General features: G+C 34.4%; 2 protein-coding genes and 1 long non-coding RNA gene across 3 annotated transcripts; all 3 read right to left on the bottom strand.

Annotated features, from left to right (window-relative positions):
- Positions 1 to 2,250: 2,250 nt before the first annotated feature.
- On the bottom strand, positions 2,251 to 4,732 carry LOC123271726. The gene is made up of 3 exons (XM_044738120.1): positions 4,630 to 4,732; positions 3,372 to 4,204; positions 2,251 to 3,264 (listed from the first exon to the last, which is right to left on the bottom strand). The coding sequence occupies exons 1-3, from the start codon at positions 4,730 to 4,732 to the stop codon at positions 2,251 to 2,253; spliced, it is 1,950 nt and encodes a 649-aa protein (XP_044594055.1).
- LOC123271727 lies at positions 3,177 to 5,943 on the bottom strand. The gene is made up of 2 exons (XM_044738121.1): positions 5,075 to 5,943; positions 3,177 to 3,264 (listed from the first exon to the last, which is right to left on the bottom strand). Exon 1 carries the CDS (start codon positions 5,941 to 5,943, stop codon positions 5,104 to 5,106), a length of 840 nt encoding a protein of 279 aa, XP_044594056.1. The 3' UTR covers positions 3,177 to 3,264; positions 5,075 to 5,103.
- Positions 5,944 to 8,720: 2,777 nt separating this feature from the next.
- On the bottom strand, positions 8,721 to 9,002 carry LOC123271643. The gene is made up of 2 exons (XR_006510934.1): positions 8,963 to 9,002; positions 8,721 to 8,811 (listed from the first exon to the last, which is right to left on the bottom strand). It is a non-coding gene; the product is annotated as an uncharacterized LOC123271643 (long non-coding RNA).
- Between the last annotated feature and the right edge of the window lie 14,304 nt (positions 9,003 to 23,306).

A 23,306-nucleotide genomic window follows, 5' to 3' on the forward strand; every position in this document is an offset into this window, starting at 1 on the left:
TATAATATTATAATAACATAATAATATAATATGATAATAACAAGGTAAAGTTTTCAAGTAAGTCAATACATTAATTAATTAATGAAACATTAAATCAATAAATCAATAAGCACTTTGAACCGTAGTTACAATTAATTAAATTAATTAAATTAATGAAACAATAAGATAATAATTTAATAGTTTAATTGTCTTTTTTTATACTGAAATAATAATATGACAAATTACTAAAGGTAATTTATTAGAAATATATTTTAAATTGGAACAATATTATTATTTATCAAATTCTTTTTGAAACAATATATGACGGTAGGTAATTAATTTTAACTTAATCAAAATACGGTTTTCCAGTGACGTCATTCTGAAATAATGACATTGTAACTAACTACAGGTACTCATTAAAAATATATTTTAAATTGGAACAACAATATTATTTATTAAATTCTTGTCAAAACAATATATGACGATACACGGAAAAAAGTAAACTGTAATATTTACTCGGATTCCGGTTAATTTTTATAGTTTCAAACAGTAAAGCGGACATCCAGGTGGCAAAAATATAAATATTACAGAACTTAATATAGAAAGTATACAAGTCACAATTTATAATTTAATATCCAAAATAAGTGATTAGTAGCTGTCACTATAGTAAATAACGACTCTTTCATCTTAAAAAATTACAGTTTCAAACAGTAAAAATTGCCATTTCAATATATAGTCCATATTATGAGGAGAAAGGGAACTTAGATGAAAGAGAAGGGGGTCTCATTCTGGGAGAATTTAATATTGGAAACAGTAAAAATTATACTTTTAAAATATACATTTTACAAGTCCAAGAAAGTCAATAATTACAGTTTGATTTTTAGCGTTTCGTTTAAAATTTATACCATTTTACTTTGTAAATATTGACGTTGCTTGTATTAGAAATTTACTAACTTTATTTTATATTTTTTCCATATCATAAGATCATTTTTTAGGTACCAAATGATAAATATCAAAAAATATCAAATACGCCTGAATTCTTAATTATTATACTTAAACATTTTAGACATTTACAAAGCGAATATTACTGTTTGAAATAGTATTTTCTTCCATGTAAAGAGTAAATTGTAAAGTTTAAATGATAAATATTATAAAGTGAAAAGTAAAATCACGATTTTACTGTTTGAAATGGTAATTTTTAGCAGTTGATCATTACTTATTATAAATCGACTATTATTTATTACAGTTTACTTTTTTCCGTGTAGGTAAATTAATTTTAACCGAATCAATATATGGTTTTCCAGTGACGTTATTCTGAAATAATAACATGGCAACTAACTATGAGTAATTTACTAAAAATATATTTTAACTTGAAACAAGTATGTAATTTAGGTAAATTGCGTTCATCAATGATTAATATTTATAGGAAAAGGATCTTATAAATACCGAATCATGTAAAACGATCTTTCAGTCGACTGCAAAACGTCCTCAAATCAATCCAAACTTTTCATAAATCAATAATTGATCCTGTATTAAAATGGGTTGTTTTAATTCGAAAACTCTAAGCCGTAAAAGCTTATTAAAATTATTTGAGAAGAATAACGCAGCTGCAATTATTTACGGTGAATACCGAAAAATAATGGGCATGGATCTGAGTGGATTTCTACGTCTTTCTGCATCTATTGAAATCTTCCAAGGAAGCCAACGTGAAGAAGAAGAAGAGCTCTTCGAACACAGCCGCGTTAATTTGTCCAATGGAATGGGCTTATATTGATCGATCAAGCGAGCCCGCCGAAGGCGGGCGAAGCTCGATCGTAATTATACGTCGCGTCTCGTTCTCGATGATTATATAATTGATTACTTGTAGTACTGTCAAGTACGAGTCAACTACACAACTTTTAGCGTTTAAATTCAAAAACTTTTCCCGCCCGCTAACTCCGCTACGCGGCGCTCAACCATCATGGCGTCATAATTTCAGAGTGTTAATCTTTGTTTATTAATAAGAATGTTATCCTGGTTTGATGATTACCGGGCTTAGTAAAGAATGGGTTTTAGAATAACAATGGGTGGGAGGTAATCATCTTCGAACGAGACGCGACGTATATGATCGAGCTTCGCCCGCCTTCGGCGGGCTCGCTTGATCGATCAATTATACTTGCGTCTCGTTCTCGATGATTATATAATTGATTACTTGTAGATGTTTAGAGAATCAGATAACATTTTATTATTATTTTTTATTATTTTTTTTTTTTTTTTTTAATACAGAAAAATTTACGTATTTTTATTTATGATTGTATTAGCAAAAGAATCACTTGCAGGCTGTATTGGACGATTATAAAAACGGGCGAAGACCGTTGATCCAGCAGACCAACCGGCGGTTCTTCTGATCGTGTCCACATCCAAACCTTGTTTACAAGCTTTAGAAACTGCCGCGTGCTTTACACTATAAGCAGTGAAGGTGTTAATATCTATTCCTGCTTTCTCAAGTAGCGACTTGATCCAATGACTGATAGTTTGTGCAATTGCCGGTTTATGGGGTTTTATTGTTGAGATAAAAAGTTTATCTGAGTTAGACCTCAGGTTTTCAGTTCTCTCCAGGTATTTTAGCATGATTGATGCTACACAGAGTTTTTCTCTTTCTTTAAAGAAAGGTACCGTCAAGATTGGTTGCTCTTTTCCAGGTCTTGAAGTTTTTATAAGATCTGGTATTTTAATGCTTAAACCTGTGGATGATCTTGTAATATCTTTAATATTGATGAGAGCCAGTGTTTGCATCCTATGCGCAGTAATCAGTATAAGAAGAGTAGTTAGTATTTCTGACAACTCTTTCAGCCGCAACTTATTAATATCTTCAATAGTTTCAACATAGGTGAGCACCTGTTCTGTGTTCCAAGTCTCCGCATATTTTGGTCTTGTTGGCCTTTTTTTAAAGGTACCCCTGATGAATCGTGAAATCATAACGTCCTTTGAGAGATTGTTCTGTGAAATCAGAGATATCGCTGCTCTTGTTGAGTTTATGGTCCCATATTTTGCTCCTTTACTAAATCTATCCGCCAAGAATTTTATGACATCAGTGTTTTGAGGATTAAAGGCATCTATTCTTTCTTGGTCTGCAAAAAACAGCCACTTTTTCAGGCAGCCTTCATATTGCTTGACTGTAGACTCTGTTATGGAGTCTAACATTATTTCCGCTGCTTCGTTTGAAATTCCTTTTCTGATGAAAGCTTGCCTGATAATTTGCCGACCATTAGAGATAATTTGCGAGCAAGTGGATGATTCTGTTGCCTGAAAGGAGATTGCAATAAATTAATTTTTGGTTCAAAAATTAGAGGTGGCTGACATAGGATAGAGGTAAACAGGGGATACCACGGCTGTGCAGGCCAATGTGGTACAATTAGAACTCCCGAAGCTTTATCATTAATTATTTTTCTTAAAGCTGGTAATATAAGGGCAAAAGGTGGAAATGCATAAAACCTTTCACTCCTCCATGAGAAAGTAAATGCATCTACTAACTCTGCGTCCGGGTCCGGATAGCGCGAACAGAACCTTGAGCATTTTTTGTTAACGCGAGAACCAAAAAGATCGATTGAGAAAGGGCCATAACAACCTAAGACTTTTTGAAAGGCAGTTTGTGACAATTCCCATTCAGTATCCAGATTTACTTGTCTGGAAGCTCTATCAGCTTCGACATTTAGCTTTGACGGAATATAAGAAGCTACCACCCAAATATTCCTACTCTCGCACCATTGCCAGATACTCCTTGCTAGCTCGCTAAGCCCTGGGTATTTAATTCCTCCCGCTTTATTAATATACGCTATTGCCGTTGTATTATCAATACGGAGTAATATTTCACAGTCGCGAGCCTCTGAGGCAAAACATTTAAGTGCAAAAAAGGCTGCTAGAAGCTCTAAATGGTTAATATGTAATTTTTGATCTTCCGGGCTCCAGAAACCGTGTGTCACATTTCCCTGTGATTCTGCACCCCAACCAGTTCTAGAAGCATCAGAACTGATGACTAGGCTGTAATTTTGGTTTTTTATCCTACTACTTGTTTTCGAGATATTTCTTTTCCACCAGAGTACATCTTCGAATACAGTCTCGTTTAGTTTCATAGATCCCTCAAAGTCATTATTATTTACTAACAATGCCAACCATTTTGCTCTCTCAAGTCTTTTGCAAAATACTTTACCATATTCTACTCCTGGGGAACAAGCCACTAAAATTCCTATTACATGAGCAATTGTCCTAATTTTATAGTTTCTATGGGGTTCTATGTCTCTTAGGAGCGAGATTACCTGAGATCTCTTTTTGGATGTTGGTTCAACTCGATATTTTTGCGAGTCTAAAACAAAACCAAGGTACTTACAGCTCCTGCAAGGAGTAATTTGGCTCTTAGAATAATTTATTATAAATCCTAAGGATTCTAGAAATTCGATGGTGTATTCTACATTCGTTTGACATGACTCAAAAGAATTCCCTATACACAAGATATCATCCAAGTAAATCACTGATATGAACCCCCGAGATCTGAGCTTATTAACCACTGGCTTCATAATTTTAGTAAAAATATATGGACTAGTTGATAAGCCGAAAGGTAGGCAGGTAAATTGGTACAGCTGGCCCTTAAATCTAAACCTAAGAAATTTTTACTAGCTTTGTCTACCGGTACTAAGAGATAGGCGTCTTCTACATCAATACTTGCCATAAAAGCATTTTTATCTAGCAAGTTTCTTGCTGATCTTAGGTCCTCCATTTTAAAATGTGACGTTTGAATAAACTCATTAAGTCTTTTAAGATTAATTATGAACCTATCTGACCCATCTGGCTTAGGGACTAAAAAGTAAGTTGAAACAAATTGACCTTCATCTTCCGTGCAAGCTTCTATAGCTTGCTTTGAAACTAACTTTTGTATTGCAAGTTCAACCCTAGCCTGTTCTTCTGGAGACCATGTAGGTTCCAGAGGCTCGGAAGTTTGAAAAGGGACATTCTCAAAAGAAATATTACAGCCTTCAATGCAGTTCAGAATAAACTTATCCTCAGTTACCTTTTTCCACTGTCCAGCAAAATATTTTAGTCGACCTGCTATTTTATTTACCTTACTAGAATCCTCGTTACCCCTGGTATCTACTTCTTCCTCGACGTCTGACCCCTGTCGGTATTGGTTCTCTGCGCTGGTCTCGATGATGTTGCCGGAACTCGGTGTCGGTAATTCACGCCCGTGAATTTCCTCGAAAAGAGGGAGCCCACCTGCCTGGATCTCGCAGGTGGGCCTCTCCCGTTTCCCTGAGCAAAAACTTTACTAGCTGGCTTTTTAGCTATTGGTTTATCAGTTGCCTTTAATGTAGAGGCAGCTTTAACTATAGCTTTGGCCTCTTTAACCTGTTCGGTTAACTTTTGACCATACAGCCACTCGTCTGATACACTGGCATCAAGAGTAGGCTTAAGGTCCTTGTCTAATGTTGGCGTAATAAAAGATTTTCTAGCCTCCGACTGCTGGTGAAAAATATCTGATAGGATCTTTCCCGTATCCCAGAGATGTTGTAACAGAAGTGTCTGGTTGACTGGTTCTGTTGAGACTTCTGTCAGCATGGAGACTGCTGCACTCAGGGATGACAGTGCTGTTCCTACGCAGCTCTGTGTCTGCTTGAAGTGTTCATCTCGTTTTTTAGCAATCTCAGTAAGGTGACGCTGTACCTCGAGATTGACTTTTGGTGCCTCAGTAACGAATTCACCATCTCTGGGATATTTCTTGAGAAGTTCTTTTCTAACTTCTTCTGAAATACCTTTTTCCATCCAGCCCTTCCACCATTTCTTAAGTTTCTCGTTAACTTTTACCTGACAGCCTGAGTCTGTGATTTCTTCGCCTAGTACTTCCAGAAGTTCATCATCTAGTTCCGGGTAGTCCTCTTCAATTGTAACTTCACCATCCTCTATATCTTTGTCATCAGTTTCATGATGAAACATAATGCCTTGTATCATAGATATTATTCGTGTGGAATAAGCCTATCAGAAAGTATATATAAATATATATGAATATAGATATATAACTATTGTTCGTATGGAACTAGGTTAGGCTCGTGTGGAGCTACCTCGTACGACCTTCGTATGGAAGGTATATTCATTTTGGATTTATTGGAATTTAATCATGTTTAATTAAATTATTTTTACCTTTTAGTGCTTGAATTTCTATATTAGGTGCCTTATTGGCGGTCTTTTGGACCTCGATGAGTTCAGCAATAGACTTTGCCATTGCGGTTATTTGTTGTTGTAAGTCTCGCTTTGAGATTTTTGGTGATCTACTGCGATCTCTTGAAGTCGAGTGAGATCTTCTAGGTGAACGAGATCTCTTTCTCGATTTTCCCATGATCGAAAGTTATTTAATTTATTTAAAATGAAATAAATAACAGCGATTTTTATTTTACGCATCCGTTGTCGTTGACACAACAAAACAATATGACGCCATGATGGTTGAGCGCCGCGTAGCGGAGTTAGCGGGCGGGAAAAGTTTTTGAATTTAAACGCTAAAAGTTGTGTAGTTGACTCGTACTTGACAGTACTACAAGTAATCAATTATATAATCATCGAGAACGAGACGCAAGTATAATATCCCTACTAACGCAAGCTACATCGACGGCTTTAAGGATCCTCAAGCTTACATCGTAACAAGGACTCCCAATTCGGAAACCACAGCTTACAATTTTTGGAGGATGATATGGCAGCACCGAACCGAAGTCATCGTCATGCTTGATTACCCTAGAGAAAATCAGTTTTCCGCTTTGTTTTGGAATTCAAATGAAGAGTCATTGCTCTAATTTGGAAAGCTGAGCATCAAGAAATTCAGAGCTTATCAGAACCATTTAAGTTTTGAGATCTTCAGAATACTTATAACACATGAAGATGGAGCTACGTTGTATGTGAACTACTTTTTATTCAAGAACTGGCAGCGACAAGATTTCTCGCCCTCAGAATATGACGTACTAGATCTAATCTTCATGGTGGGTCTTTATAACAAATCGGTAGTAACGCCAGAGGCTCTAAAAGGCTATAAGAGTCCTATAGTAGTTCACTGTAGTAACGGATTGCAGCGATCCATGGTGTTTTGCGCTGTCAATATAGGTATATCATCTATTTCAAAGAGAGGTAAAGTAAATTTATACTCTATAGTTTCGAATCTGAGAAAGCAAAGGTATAATTGCTTGTACGACGCAAACGACTATGACTTGTGTTACTCTCTTTTATATTACTATTGTATGTATTATATGTAAACAAATGTTATTTTTTTTTATTTATTCATTTACGGTCACTTTAGATCACCTAGATTGTTAACGACCGCGCGTACAAATTTATACTCTGTTTATAGCATGTACACAGAAAAAAAATTAACTTGATTCAAGAGAAAAATTCTTGAACCAAGAATATAATTTTGAAGAGGGTAATTTTCTTGAATCAAGACGAAAAATTATTGAATTAAGTAAAATTTCCTTAAATTAAGAAAAATTTTCTTAAATCAAGAATTTTTCTACTCAAACCAAGAATATTAAGCTCTTCAAAAATATATACTTGATTCAAGAACATTTTTTTTTCTGTGTATATGTTAACAGCATTCAGCCTCAATTTCTCTATAGTGAAGTTCAGCCATAGATAAATTAGTTTAAGATTTAGTTGTAGTAATCTAATTATTAGTTAAGAGTTTTCAATCTATACGTAGATATATAAATCTATGGTTGTGTAATGAACATGTAAAAGTTTTGTTAAATCTATACTAATATTATAAAGAGGAAAAATTTGATTGTTTGTTTGTTTGTTTGTTTGCATTGGATAGGCTCCAAAACTACTGAACCGATTTGAAAAATTCTTTCACTGTTGGAAAACTACACTATTCCCGGCTGTCAAATCATGGGGTTACATAGGCTATCATATATTATGAATAATTCGAAAATTTTTGTTAGATACCCGTGCGAAGCCGGGGCGAACTGCTAGTATCTAATAAAATTAAGACTTCAATATGTAACTTTTTTTATTATCCTTTCTTAATAACCCTTTCATTTGCAAATTATTTAGAACTTTCCTCTACTTTTTTATTGAAACTAAGAGTTTCAAAAACTTTAATGGATAGGATTTTAGACTACCATGAGTCTGTTTGTTTTCAAAAGTTTCATAAGGAAACTCATACATAGTAAAAAATTTTTCGTCATTTTGTAGAGTGTTAAAATTTGTATGTTGAATATTACACTTTAGTGAGTAGAATTTAACATTCTAGTGCGTTAAATCATCAAATCAACACATGAGAATGTTAAATTCTATACACTAGAGTGTAATATTCAACACACAAATTTTATCACTCTACACAATGACGAAACATTTTTTACTGTGTATATATGCCAATCATATACCAAGTTTATGAAGGGTTGAATTAAAAAAAAAAAAAAAATCAAAAAAGTAAGACTAAATTGCTTTATTAATTTTTAATTATACTTAAACTCGACGTGCCATCAGACGATATAACAATTATTATAACAATAATTAAGAATAATTATAAGTCCTTAGCCGTACAATGAGTTTATAATTCTACAAAATCTGCATAGTACGATCATTGATGTACCAGAAAGTGCAACAAGACACGGTGTACATAAATGTAATAACTAAGACCTGGAAAGCTGAAGTTTCTTTGTTGTCATCCTCAATGCAACTGATGGTATCGATACGGTCTTCTTAACTACAGCTTCGCAACAACAGTTATCTATTCGCTCTGAGTGAAGCCATGGTAGGGGAAATGAAATCGACTGAAGCGTTCGCAGTGGTTACTTTCGGAGTTACGGGAGGCTATTATTCCTAAAATTATAAGCAAGTACACGTGGAAGTATTTATTTTGTTTTAATTTTAATAAATTAAAAAAAAATGAGACACCAGAGTTGTTGTGTCTTAAAAAATACCAGCAGAAATATTTACTGCATTCTTTTTTATTTTTTATCATTATACGTACTTGTTGTTGATTCGTTTAACTAAAAAACAAAACTGCAATTATTACACTGATAAAAGGATTTATTAACTATTAATAATTTAATTTATTTGAAGACAATTATTTAATTTATTAAACTTTAATAAATATTTTTTAACATTCAATAAATATTTATTTGGTAGGAAAGTACATTTATTAATAGTTAATAACTATTTATTAATAGTTAACGAATATTTATTAACAGTTAATAAATATTTTGTTGAGTGAATTTGTTTTGCTTGTAATATCATATGATATGAAGATTTCTTATAAACAAAAATCATTTTTATAAATTATTTGTATTAATTATATTACATTATAATAACGTTTATTGTAAAATACCGAATTCTATCATAGCTCATAATTATCTTTTGTATTTATAAATATTAAAAAGGTTAATTTATTTAGTGAATTGAATTATTATCATGTATTCCAGCTATAGGATTATAAAAAGTGTCAAAAGAAAATGCTATTTTTGCTTTTGATTTTAAATAAATATTTGCTAACAGTTAAAAAATATTCATTAACAAACAAATCCTTCTATCGGTGTATAAAATTGTCACATATTTTTTATAACTTTTTTTTTTACAATTATTTATAAAATTTATTTATTTTTATGTTTCTTGCTATTGACATACGTATAAAAACATACTCTGACAGCCTCCCGTAGTTCATATTTTGACTGGCGCTGCAGTCACACTCATAGCGAATAGCGCAAAACGTAGCTGTTCTTCTGACTCCAGCGTGCCCATGAACAACAATAGCACCTGGCATACGTAGGTTATACTCATATGTTTCCTTGAAAAAATCTTCATTCCTTTCGTTCATCATCGCCAAAAACTGCAGGATATCTTCTTTATCGGGAAATGTGTGTTCGGACCATTTTAAATATTTAAGGTGGATTACCCTCTTTGATTGCCCAGTGTGTAAGTGAGTGATGATTAGTACTGTTTCGGTGTAATCCTTTTCCTCGTTACGCTCTTTCTGTTTGATTTTGAAGTCTCCTGAGATTATGTCAATTTGACTCGGAGTCAGATATGGATAGGATTGTTGTTCCTCTTCTTCGGAACCATTCAACATAACAATCACACGCGTGTTTTCTTCCCAAATCATGCTCCAGAAGTTTCCCAAGGTGCTCGGCATCGGTTGTTCCGTTACTATGAACTTCCTCTTCAGTCCGAAGCGACTTATGTAGTTGCCGTTAATATAATCCGCTCCATCGCTGGTCTGGTGTAAGACCACGCGGGAATCATCCTAGCATGGTATGTTTGGAAAAAGATTTTTGTTCTTGTTCTTCGGCTTCTTCCAGTTTTCGTAAGTTCCGATTAATGGTTCTTGACAGATGCAGGAGTACTCGTGAGCCATGATGTCGGTGTACTTCGGATGAGTGTACAAAATGATCGATTCAAAAATTCGAAATCTTTAAGAGGTGCAAACAAATCGGTATTCATGATTATAAAAATATAACTCCGGTCTGGACGATGTGTGGACGTCTGTTCTTAACAATTTGCTATATAAGACTGAATACGGAATAGGGATGTTTATTATCATGTATATTATCATGTATATTAGCAATAGGTAGCTTTTATTTAATTCTAATTAGCATCTAGTCATAGATAAGTTGAAAATTTTTAATCTATAAGTAGAAATAGAAATGTATGGTTGTGAAATGAATATGTAAAACTTAGGTTAAATGTGTAATAAAATAAAGGATTTAATATGCAACTTTTTTTATTGTCATTTCTTTAAATATTATTTATGTTACTAAACATTTATTTCAATGCAGAATGAATACCTATAGAGTGTTTTTCAATTCCTTTAGAGTGTTTTAAATTCATTTTTCTAATCAGAAACTTACATGTTAATTTTTCCTTAAGAGGAGAAATTGAAAAGTATTTAAAATATTCAAAAGTACACTGAGAGACAGTTTTATTAAATACTAATAAACGCTTCTTTGTATTTAGTAAAACACGTATTTGGCTCATGCGCAAATAAAAAATTTATTAAATACAAATAAAATTTTTATTTGGACCAGTTTTGAGATTTTATTAGTATTTAATACGTGTTTATTAATATTTAATAAACGTTTATTAGTATTTAATACGCGTTTATTGGTGTATAATACGTTTTTATTTATACACAAAATAACTTAGTTTTTTAGTAATCAATGAATAATAAGATAAAAACGTCATAATCGGTTTCGTTTTGTTAATAAATGGTTGTCAACAAATTTTATAATAAATCTATCTATTATCACCAAATAATATTGAACTATTGACGATTATTCATAATTTCAAATTAAAAAATGTAAATCAGGAAATGGAATTTTATAATGAAAATACAAAGAAATTTTTTTTTAATTTTTAAAGGTAAATATTTATGACATTATGAAGTTAACAGATAAATTAAAAAAAATTTTTTTTTTTATTTTATAGCAATTAAATTATTATAAAAAAATATGATCAAAAAGTTCCATATGTGAAAATTAATAAAAATTACAAGTGAAAATTTTTAGAAGTATTTTTTTATTGTGATTGATTTGTTAAAAAAATTTTTAAAATTGACAGCTGACGGCTAACTTCAGTGTGATGAATATTCATAAAAAAATAATTAGAATTTATTATATTTAACTAACTTTTCTTTTATTGAAAATCACTACATGATATAACAATAGTACCGTTCGCACTTGTGATGACTTTAAAATTAAAAATCAAGTAAGGCTAACCACAAGCAGGTTATAAACATGCAATATATACATATATACATTGAATTACTTAAAGAAATTTTAATTTTTATTTGCGTTGAAATATTTGCCACAATGCATCTTAATCCCTTTTTTTTAATAAAACATCCATTGTTTAATAGACACTCTTCACTGTTTAATAATTATTTTAATTTTTATTCACTATTAATAAACAATAACTCCGAATTTTACGCCTTGACTTTAGGATTAAAGATGGCTGCCGTTAAAGCGAGACTAGCGGTGGTTTTAATAAACACATATTAGTATCTAATAAAATTTTATTAAATACTAATAAAATTTTATTCACTGCAAAACAAATTATATTTATATGTAATTAATATTTATTGACAAGTAGTACTAAAATAAAAAAAATCCAAATACGCGTTTTTATTCGCTGTGAATAAAATTGTCTCTCAGTGTATTGAAAAGGATTCAAATGATGTTATTTCCTACACAGAAAAAAAAATCTTCTTGAATCAAGTATATAATTTTGAAGAACTTGATATTCTTGATTTGAGTAGAAAAATTCTTGATTTAAGGAAATTTTACCCAGATAGCAAAATGATGTACAGTCAACGCTCTCTGTATTTGACTCACCCGTACAGGACCATTCTCTGTATTTGACTCGTCCTTGTCCATAAGAGCTGTGTAAAATCGTCAAATACAGAGGAAGAATGTGGTCAAATACAGAGAGCGGTCAAATACAGAGAGCGTCGACTGTATTAAGTTATTCCGAATGAGCTCAGATTTCTGATTTGGACGTCAGAGTCTACGTCTAAAATACGTCTTTAAGACCTTCTGAAGAGGTCGAATGCGCCGCTTATTGTAGACTTTAAGAACTCATCAAAACAGGCTCTTAAAGAGCTCTTTTTTCTGAACTCGCACAAATGAATGATTTTTTATCTCTATACGCTATTATAATGATAACAATAATAAGAACACAACAAAAATAATATTAATAATAATAATAATAATAATAATAATAAAAGTAAATTATGAAAAATAATTCAGAGTTTCATGAAGCACCGATGCTGATTTCGAATGTTTATTATTTTAGTTAGACCTAATATTGTCGGTTTAAAGAGAGAAAGTGAAAATCGCAATTGCCGTAACTAAGATTCGAACCCGAGTCGCGCGCGTGCTAGATCGATACCTAACCCCTTACGCTGTTCAAACGATATGTCGTTACACATCTCATTATTCTTATAAGCTAAGTTTATATAGTGATAAAATGTTGCGACCATTGTCTATATTATTTATTCTATTTGATACTGTGTATCGATAGAGAAAAAGTAACTTTTACGAATATTTATATACTAAAAAATATTCAAAAGTCTACCTGTAATATTTTTTTAAATAGTCTATATAAATTTTGTTTACTTTTCACAATATAAAATCTAATAGATAAATTAATGAATATTAAAAATTCAACAATAATTAATAAGTATATAGTTATAAGATATCGTTAAATTCGAATAAAATGTTTAAAATTGATAGTACTCCTTAAATGTAGAAAGTTACTTACGTCACTTCATCGTGAACGGCAAACAATTTTAAATAATGTACTCAAATGGTCAACAACAATTGATAACGACTTAATATTTGTTTTAGAATTGCGGATGGTTAATCACTGATGGGCTTAGCCCAAAAAATATTTTGCACGACTCATGACACGAGGCATCAGAGTGTGCTTACAATCGAAATATTTCGTAACATTATGTAATATTATAAATATTATATTCCCCTCTTGACAACTAATAAATAAAGATACTATTTTAGAAAATGTTTTTTTAAGATAGACACTTATAATGTTCGTTGTAGGGAAGAAGAAATTATCTTCGAAATTACAGATGGTTGATCCTTGCACAAAAATGTCTTACAATCTTATCATTGGGTCTAAGGAATACGGAGTATTACAGGCAATGCTCGTTTCAATCATAAATAATATTACAATATTAATTCTTATTAGCATCCAGTCATAAATAAGTTAAAAGGTATTAATCTATAAATAGAAATAGACATGTATGGTTGTGAAATGAGTATATAGAACTTTTGTTAAATGTGTAATAAAATTAAGGATTTAATGTATAATAAAAGAAAAGATTTAATATTCAACTTTCCTTATTATCATTTTTTCAAATATTTAGCATTTTGTGACAATTAAAATTTTTTAACGTAAGAATAATAATTGTTGCTCTTTATTTTACAATGGATTTTATGTAATTAATTTTCATGTATTTTTTCAATATTTAGTTTTAATTTTTCTCTAATAACCATCCAGTTAAGATAAGTTAGCTTAAAATCAAAAACAATTTATAAATAAAAAATCTATTAAATAAACATTTTCTCGTGGACTGAATTGTGAATCTAAACCATTCTGGAATCCACCGGAAGACACACAAAAAATTTCATTAAAATCGGTCCAGCCATTTAGGAGGAGTTCAGTGACAAACACACGCACAAAAAAAAATATATATAAAGATTAATTAATTTTGAGATTTTTTTTGTAGAACGAAAATTCATCCTTATTTTATTTATTTTAAAAACTCCGAACGCGGATGTTTCTCGGAGTGAAATGCGAAATCACTCCGAAATCACTCTGAAATCACTCCGCAAATAAAAACTCCGGATTCACTCCCTACGCGGAGTGATTAATTATTTCACTCCGGAACTCCGAGTGATGGGAGTGAAATTGGAGTGAAATTCACTCCGGATTTTTTACAGTGAAAGAGTCCAATGGTCATCCATTGCAACGATGGGCTAAGTCGATCAAGGATGTTCGTTGATATCGATATATCGATATCTCGAACTCAAAAGACTAATGAAGTAAATTTTTCGTCTTTTAAGTCAATATTCGAACACGAAAATTTTAATCGCACGCTGCATGCAAGGTACTATTGTTTTTGTTATTTAGTACTTTATTTCTATTTAACGCGTTCTACGGAAGAAGAATAATCGTTGCTCTCTATCTTTTAATCAATGTCTCATAGTTTATTATCATATATATGAGCAATAGGTAGCTTTTATTTAATTCTAATTAGCATCTAGTCATAGATAAGTTGAAAGTTTTTAATCTATAAGTAGAAATAGAAATGTATGGTTGTGAAATGAATATGTAAAACTTTTGTTAAATGTGTAATAAAATAAAGGATTTAATATGCAACTTTTTTTATTGTCATTTCTTTAAATATTATTTATGTAACTAAACATTTATCTCAATGCAAAATGAATACCTATAGAGTTTTCAAATCAAATCTTAAATCGTTTTGACTGATTTTAAATTCCTTTTTCTAATCAGAAACTTACATGTTAATTTTTTCTTAAGAGGAGAAATTGAAAGGTATTTAAAATATTCAAAAGTATTGAAAAGGATTCAAATTATGTTATTTCCTATGCTCTTAAATTGATTTAGTGAATTCAGATCAATAGATTTTGAGAAATCTTCAAAAAACTAAAAAAAAAATTTTTTTTAAATGTGGTTTTTTTGAAATAACTTTTAAACGGCTTGATGGTTCAATTCCAAAAACTAATCAGCTCTTAACCTCAAAAAACCACGTCGATCGCCACCAGTCCGGTCGAAATCGGTTGATTCGTTCGAGAGATATCGTGAACGAAAGAAAACCGAAAAACGTGTTTTTTCGGAATAACTCCGAAATTTCTAGCGCAATCAATTAAAAATTTGAGATTCTTTGTGAGGCTTAAAAAACTGCGTCGAATGCTGCCAACCGCGTGAAAATCGGTTTATTCATTCAAAAGTTATTGCGGTTTAAAAATTCAAAAAATAGTGTCATCAAATCCCTATCAGACTTTTGAGCTCGAAGAGCTCAAAAGCATAGAAAAACAATCTCTTTGAGCTTGGAGAGCTCAAAATAACCCATAAATTGTATTTTTGAGCTCGAAGAGCTCAAAAACGCCATTGGTGCAATTTTAAACGCCTAAGTATGCAATTAGCGGGAAGTTGCAGGGATGGCCTTCAGGGTCAACCGTTTTCCTAATTTTTTTTTTTTTTATGAAATTAGAATAAATGAATAATATTAAAAAAGAAAAAAATTTTTGGTAATATTTTTAACTTCCCGCTAAGAAAATCTCAGATTTTCAAAAATCGGGAAGTTATTGGTTTTACAAAAATCGAGTTTTCATCAGATCTCGACGTTTGAGGGTCACAGGAAGCTTCCCTGACTATCCCCGTGAGGGTGTCACTATGTCTGTCTGTATGTGTGTGTGTGTGTGTGTGTTTTTTTTTTTTTTTAAGGGGGGGGAATCCTTTTTACGGATTCTAGGCATAGCTGTTTGGCCTGGATATGTGGCGACTCGACGCAGTGTCATACTAAAACTCGACGCTAGCACCCCTACCCACTAAACCCTAAACCCCTTTTCCTCTTTCCCCTAATCCCTCATGGAAACCGCCGTCAGGCATTACTTCGTGAGGGGAGGATCTAGCTATTGCTCTTTCTTCTGGTGGCTAAGGTGTTATTCTTTCCTCCTTCTAATTGGCGTCATTCGCTCTTCTTCTTTCTATGGACCGCAGGTCTGAGAGGACTCCCGTGACAAACGTGTTTGTGGCGTTCCAGGCAGCCTCTGATGACAGCATTGCTTCGACTATTGTCTCTGGTTGGACTTTCCTCTTCAGGATATTCTCCAGGTCATCTCGCTGTGGATAAAAATGTGGGCACTCAAAGAAGACGTGCTCTGCATCTTCATTGACTCCTGGGCAGGACGGGCACTCTGGGGAATTATCATGCTTAAAGCGGTGGAGATACGCCCGGAAACAGCCGTGTCCTGATAACATCTGCGTAAGATAGTAGTTGACCTCACCATGACTCCGGTTTAGCCAAATGTTGATCCTTGATATGAGACGATGCGTCCACCTACCCTTCACTGTGGCATCCCACTGTAGTTGCCATCGACTTATGCTCTTCTGCCGTTCTTCTGTTCTAAGCTCCTCAGTGCTTAGTGTGGTTGACGTCTTTCGTTGGTAAAGGATCCGTCTTTCCTCAGCTAAGACTCTGAGAGGCAAAGTTCCGGAAATGACACACACTGCTTTCATAGATATTGTGCGGAAGGCGCTCGCTACTCTTAAGGCACTCAGACCCCAGCCTTTCTCCATGATTCTTGATTCTCTAGTGCGTCCGCCCAGATAGATATTCCGTAAGTGAGCATTGATGTGACTACAGATGATAGCAGTAGTCTTCTGCTCTGCTTTGGGCCTCCGACGTTTGGCATCAGTCGGGCTAAGCTAGCTACCACTGCTGATGCTTTTGCACTCACGTGTTCGACTTGCTGCTTAAAGTTGAGTCGGGTATCAAGCATCACTCCCAGATATCGGATATATGGTTGTGATGTGATTTCTTGTTCTCCGACTTTCAGCTTTATGGTCTCTATCACTTTTCTGCTGGTAATAAGCACAGCCTCAGTCTTCTGTTTAGCCAGTTGTAGATTCATTGAGTCCATCCACCGGTTAACTTTCTCAAAGGTGATACCGAACATATGGTTTATATCATCTAGGTGTTTAGCAACGATTACGACAGCTACATCATCTGCATATGCAACAAGCTTGACACTTCTTGGAAGAGTCAGTCTCAGCAGGCCATCATACATGACATTCCACAGAAGTGGACCCAGAACGGAACCCTGGGGTACACCTCCGGTAATATCATACTCTTTTGGACCATTCTTCGTGTCGTATCTCAGGATTCTGTCCGTGAAGTAGCTAGCCACTATCCTACGTAGGTATCCTGGTACGTTTTTCTCTTCCAGGGCTTGCATAATGCAGTCCCAGTTGGCGGAGTTGAAGGCATTTTTGATGTCCAAAGTGGCCACCAGGCAGTTCTTCTTCGCTCCACCCTTCCATCTGATCCCTTCGATTGCCTCCTTGGCCGTTGCAACAACCAGATTGATTGCGTCCAGGGTTGATCGTCTTTTCCGAAAGCCATACTGGTTATCTGCCAGGAGTGGATCGACATCTGCTTCTATTCTTTGGTGGATTATACGCTCAAATATCTTACCTGCCGTGTCTAACATACAAAGTGGTCGATAAGATGACGGTTCTTGTGGTGGCTTTTTCCCTTTTGGAAGTAGTACTAGTCGTTGCTGCTTCCACTTCCGAGGGAAAATCTCTTTCTTGAGGCATGTGTCGTAGACGTCCAGGAACAATGATGGCACTGCTTTTATAGTTGTTTTTAAAGCAATATTGGGGACCCCGTCCAATCCCGGCGCTTTATTGTTCCCTACACGATTACAAGCCTCCATCAGTTCTTCCTCCGTGACAGATGGAATGTCATCCATTTCATTCTGCGCTAATAGGTAGTTAAACTCGCTTTGTTCGGGGAACAACGCACTTACGATCTTCTGTAGGAGTTGAGGACACGTGGGTGATGGCATTAGCTGGTTTTTAAGATGGGTCATGACCACCTTATACGGCCTACCCCACAGATCTCTGTCCACCTCGTTGATGAGCTCCTTCCAGCATTTTCTTTTGCTATCTTTGATGGCTTTGTTCAGGGATCGATGGGCTTTTTTGTACTCTGCGACCAGCTCCGCAGAGTTAGGTCGTCAAAAGCCACGCTGAGATATTCTTCTCTTCTGATGACACTCTTTACGAAGGGCGCTGATGTGGTCGTTCCACCAGTGAACGGAGGGTCTTGTGTTCATCCCACGTCTACGAGACATACTGGCGTCACAAGCCTGGGTCACTCTTTTCATCAGGTCCTTGGTCTTCTCTTCTGCGCAGCCCGCGATAATCTGGTCTGTGTGTGTGTGTGTGTGTGTGTGTGTGTGTGTGTGTGTGTGTGTGTGTGTGTGTGTGTGTGTGTGTGTGTGTGTAAGTATGGAAACCTCTCATAACTATTGAATGGCTCCACCGATTCGATCGCGGTTGGAGAGCTCAAAAGCATAATGTGTAATTTTAAGCATCTAGGTACGGAATGAGCGGTAAGTTGCAGGGATGGCTTTTAGGGTCAACCGTCGTCCTAATTTTTTCAAAACTAATCCCTTTGATTAGATTTTTTCGGAAAAAAATTTTTTTTTTTGAAAATTTTTTTGGTTATTTTGAAATTTTTTTTTTTTGAAAATTTAAGCACTTTCTGGAACAAAAATGTGGAAAAAGCTCGGAAAAACATTTTTTTTTTTCATTTTAAAAAATTATGAGCTTTTCAGAGCAAAAAAGGTGATCCTTTAATTTTTTCAAAAATTCGATTTAGTGAAACAAAAGAACGGCTGGCTGGATTTCACCCGTGCGAGTGAAGGCTATGATTTATTACTTATAATAAAATTAGGTACTATATGACAATGATTTACGGCGATATATACAAATAATAATAATAATAAATTAATAAATAATTAATTATAAAAATCTGAAATAAAGTAAAATTAATTCTTAAATTAATAACAATAATATCAAAAATTTCAAATATAAATAATAATTATATTAAATTCAAGAAATAAATTAATAAATAGATACAAAACAATAAAATTCAGAGACACACTGAGTGTGGATCTGTTGCCAAATTTAGGCGCAGAGAGGGACGCACACAGGGGATAAAAACCCTGTTACACCCCCCTGCCAGACAATGGTTAATTTTGTTAAATTTAACCATGGGCGAAAACAAACGCGAACTCACATCCCGCATGATCGACTACCACGCACACCTGTGTCTCCAGCTCAAAAAAAAATTTTAACCGTAATGTAAACTATTATTATATCTACTTAAATTGTAATTTAACCCTCCTCGCGACAAAGTATAAAGATAATTGCAAGGTACAGGGTAACAATCTATTCTATGATTACGCACAAACCCTCGCGGCACGTCGCTGTTACAACAACACGGAACTTCCCAATGCGAGCCTAAGAAACGATGTGCTGATTCATATCGAATGCCGAATCCATTCTTCCCCACATACCTTCGAGGATTTACTTTGTTGTGTAGATAACGATTATACACAGGGTCATATGCGTACGGAGATGGACGATTGCGTTTCTCTCTCTGACCCACCTGGTCAGAATATTCGACGCAAGTCCGACGTCTCCTAGTCAATTTGGTCTTTACCGAAGACTTTGACCACGCAGACCCTTACGCTGACCCACCCGAGTCATTAGCACTTCCGTTTGTATCACCTCGTGTGCTTTAAGAAAAATTGACGACGTTGCTCGCAACCAAAGACACTCTTGATATCTTACTCTTTTTGAAGGGTCTTCTCCTACGATGTCTCCTTTTTTTAACAATTTTTGACTTGTCATCACTCGAACGGTCCTTCTGGTTGCTTGAATTTGAACTAAATGTCGATGTGCTCACTTCTGTCGACGCGTTTCCACCATTTGTGTACTCCGTAGTTAAATTATGTACAGCCTCGTCACTGATAATTGTACCGTCGCTGGGTTTCTTCAAATTATTACAAAACCTCCTGCGACGTCGCTTGAATACACGATTATTTAAGTCCTTGAGAGGCGCTGAATCTCTAATAGGAACCTTGGATTCACAATCGACCCCTGAATCACATTGACTTCCGGTCATTCGCCGTTTGGGATATTTTATCTTGACTAGACACTTTGGTCGTCATTTTATCTACTATTACTTGTTGAAGTTTGGCGAAGCAATCCTCTATCTTCGACTCCAACGTTCGTATGGCGACATCCAAATCTCGACAGGTCACAAATTGGTCCGTAGGTGACTCAAAATATACAGATTTGCCGTCATTGTCTATCGGTGGGCCTGTAATACCCTTCGCATGATCCAGCAATACTCCATCCATTGTGGAACTCGAGTCATTCACGAGTTCACTTTTGTGCGCTGAATACGAGCCATCACTGTTCAACACCTCCTTCTCTGAGACACTCGGGTAAGTCACGAGCTCTCATTGAGATGTTACATCCAGTGATTCCAAACTCTCATGCTTTGCAGATCCTCCACCGAAAACCAACTCCTGGACTAGACAAATATTTGAACCTAAACTATCGTCGACGGGTTCAATTAAATTCTGGCAAGAACCCTTGTATCGACGGTTGACTCTCTCCGAGAGCAGAGCTAACTCGGGATCGTCACCAGGGGAACTTCCCTCGTCCACGGCAGGATCCCAATGCACTCCTGGCAATCCACGTTTGTAGTCTTGAAAACGGATCAAACGGTCACGTAATGTTTCTATATTTCCTTCCATGTACAAACCTAAGCCATGAAGGAAGAGTTTCAAACGACTCATTGGCAATTCAAGGCCAAGCATCAACCAAGATGGGTCCATCGCTGGCGAGGTACTTTGTACTGGGTCAGTCTTTAAGAAATTTCGATCGGTTTGGGGACTCGAATCACTCGATTCACCTGAATATGAAACCCCGCTACCGCAAGTCGAACGTTGACTGCCGTTCCACCCTTCCAACTCGCCAATTTTGCAAAACCTGGCTAACCTTGATTTCATATTGCCTTTATTTACAATTGAAATCAACCAGGGGACCACTTAATTCCAAAATGAAACTTAATACAAAATCAAAATGGTCAAACGGCGACAAATAACAAAAGAAATACCAACTATTTCTTGTCAGCCGATGACAACTGCTAATAAAGCAAAGAAACGATTTGTAAACAAAAAAATAATAATAATAATACCCAAATAAATTCAGATCGTAGTATTAATAAACTCACTTATTACTTAAAGCGTTACTAAGTGTTTGAAAAACATAAATAAATCACGACGATGATTTAATTAAATCCAATTATTTAAATTTAATCTGAAACCAAATAATTATTTCAAACGACAATTTATTATTTGAAAAGTATTTTCAGATTAAGGGGGTATTCTAGTCTAGAATTTTGAAAAAAATGAAAAAGTTTTTTTTTCATAATTCGATAGTTTAGATATACAAAAATATCTCCCTGAAAGGATTTTTCAAAATTCAAATTATTTTAAAAGTTACAGCCGTTTTAGTGTCGGTGCTGGTAAATTGACTGATAAAGTAATCACTCAGTTGTCTGCGTACTACGGATTAGCTATCCGTCATCATCCTGAATCCGTTGAAGATATGAAACGAGAAATATGGGCCACGTACTTGCATAAAATTTCAACTGATAAGAAGCCTCAGCACATGAATTGCCCTCCTGGACCAGACAGCTGGTGCAAGTGGCAGAAAGCGGCCGAAGGAACTGAGGATGACTTTCACCATGAAAATCCACCTCTAACTGATAAGGTTTTAAAAGTTATGAAACCTATTTACGAATGCTTATCAGATGATTCTTTATTAGAACGTTGCTTGGGCAGCGAAACTCAAAATAACAACGAGTCACTTAACTTTTTAATATGGACATTTGCACCCAAACATATCCATGCCGGGTCCCAGACAATTGAGATTGCTAATTGTTTAGCAGTTTGCATTTTCAATAAAGGCTTTTATCCTATTTTACAAATAATGAGTCTAATGGGAATAAAAATAGGTCTGGAATCCCATGGGTTTGCTGTTAGGCGCAACGCAGTAAGGATTGAACGGTCTGAGGTTCGAGCTTCAGATGCTTCAAAAGAGGAAAGAACTGCTCATTATACAGAGAGAAATAATGAAAACAGTCAATATGAAGTAGAGGACGGCCCAATTTATGAAGCTGGGATGGCTGATTAAGAGAATGTAAGTTATACGTACTATTTTATCAGTTACGCTGCCTGAAACTGAACGTTAAACTTTAAACGCGTTTTTCTCGAAACTACTTTTTTCGATACGGTGATGCAGATCTTAGGTTCTAATCAGCCGATTTACTTGAAATTTAACAATATTCTTCAATTATCTCGCTTTCGCACTAACCAATAAAAATTGAAAATTTCAAATTTGTAATATTTTTAAAAAATTGGAGGAAGTTGAAAAATGAGTAAAAAAAATCAACTTCTATTTTTAAACAGCCGCCATTTTGTGAAAAAAAATTTTTTTTTCAAGTTTTGTTGGTTTGTGCGACAATGACATTTGTACTGATCAATAATTTGGCATTGTTTTTTTTCAGATGGATACAAAGGGAGAAATCCTTTTCACGAAAACACGGCCTTTTTTTTTTCTCTACTTCAAGGACTTATATCTTTTTGAAAATTTATTTTTTTTTTTGAAATGTATTTTTTTGTATTCTTGAAATATCAATAAGTAAATGATAAAAAATTGTATAGTAAAAATATTAACTGCTTCTTTTATATTAATTGCCAAAAAACGCTCGAAATTCAGACCTCTAGACTAGAATACCCCCTTTAATAAATATGAAGATTATTTTCAGTGACGACGATAATAATAATAATCCGCTGGGACTGTGATACGAACTGTAGAATGATAGACTACTGGAGAACGGCAAGCTAGTCAGTCCCGCGTGACGTCATCGACCAAAACTTTACGTCGACGAGCAGGCAGTGCTCGCTGAAATCTTCAAGTTGAAGATATTAATCGCTTGTACTCGATACGAATCGGTAAATCTATTCGGTGACTCAGAACTCGATCCCATGCTGTGCAATAATTATTTTTTACTTCCAAATTCCGGTCGACTTAAACAATTAATCTAATGATAATTTTCCTCGGCGGTGACTATCACAATTTTACTGAGGCCGACATCAAATAAATAAATTTAAATTTAAATCCAA

The sequence above is a fragment of the Cotesia glomerata genome, linkage group LG9 (assembly GCF_020080835.1).
Source record: "Cotesia glomerata isolate CgM1 linkage group LG9, MPM_Cglom_v2.3, whole genome shotgun sequence".
NCBI classification, from domain to species: Eukaryota; Metazoa; Arthropoda; class Insecta; order Hymenoptera; family Braconidae; genus Cotesia; species Cotesia glomerata.

What these genes read in the sequence shown, in the direction of transcription:
- LOC123271726 (XM_044738120.1), bottom strand. Translation starts at nt 4,732, where the DNA reads ATGGAGGACCTAAGATCAGCAAGAAACTTGCTAGATAAAAATGCTTTT. An exon ending in AGTACCGGTAGACAAAGCTA is followed by an intron (nt 4,205 to 4,629) that starts GTAAAAATTTCT and finishes CTCATGTAATAG; the next exon opens with GAATTTTAGTGGCTTGTTCC. An exon ending in AAGCTTCGGGAGTTCTAATT is followed by an intron (nt 3,265 to 3,371) that starts GTACCACATTGG and finishes ATCTCCTTTCAG; the next exon opens with GCAACAGAATCATCCACTTG.
- LOC123271727 (XM_044738121.1), bottom strand. Translation starts at nt 5,943, where the DNA reads ATGTTTCATCATGAAACTGATGACAAAGATATAGAGGATGGTGAAGTT.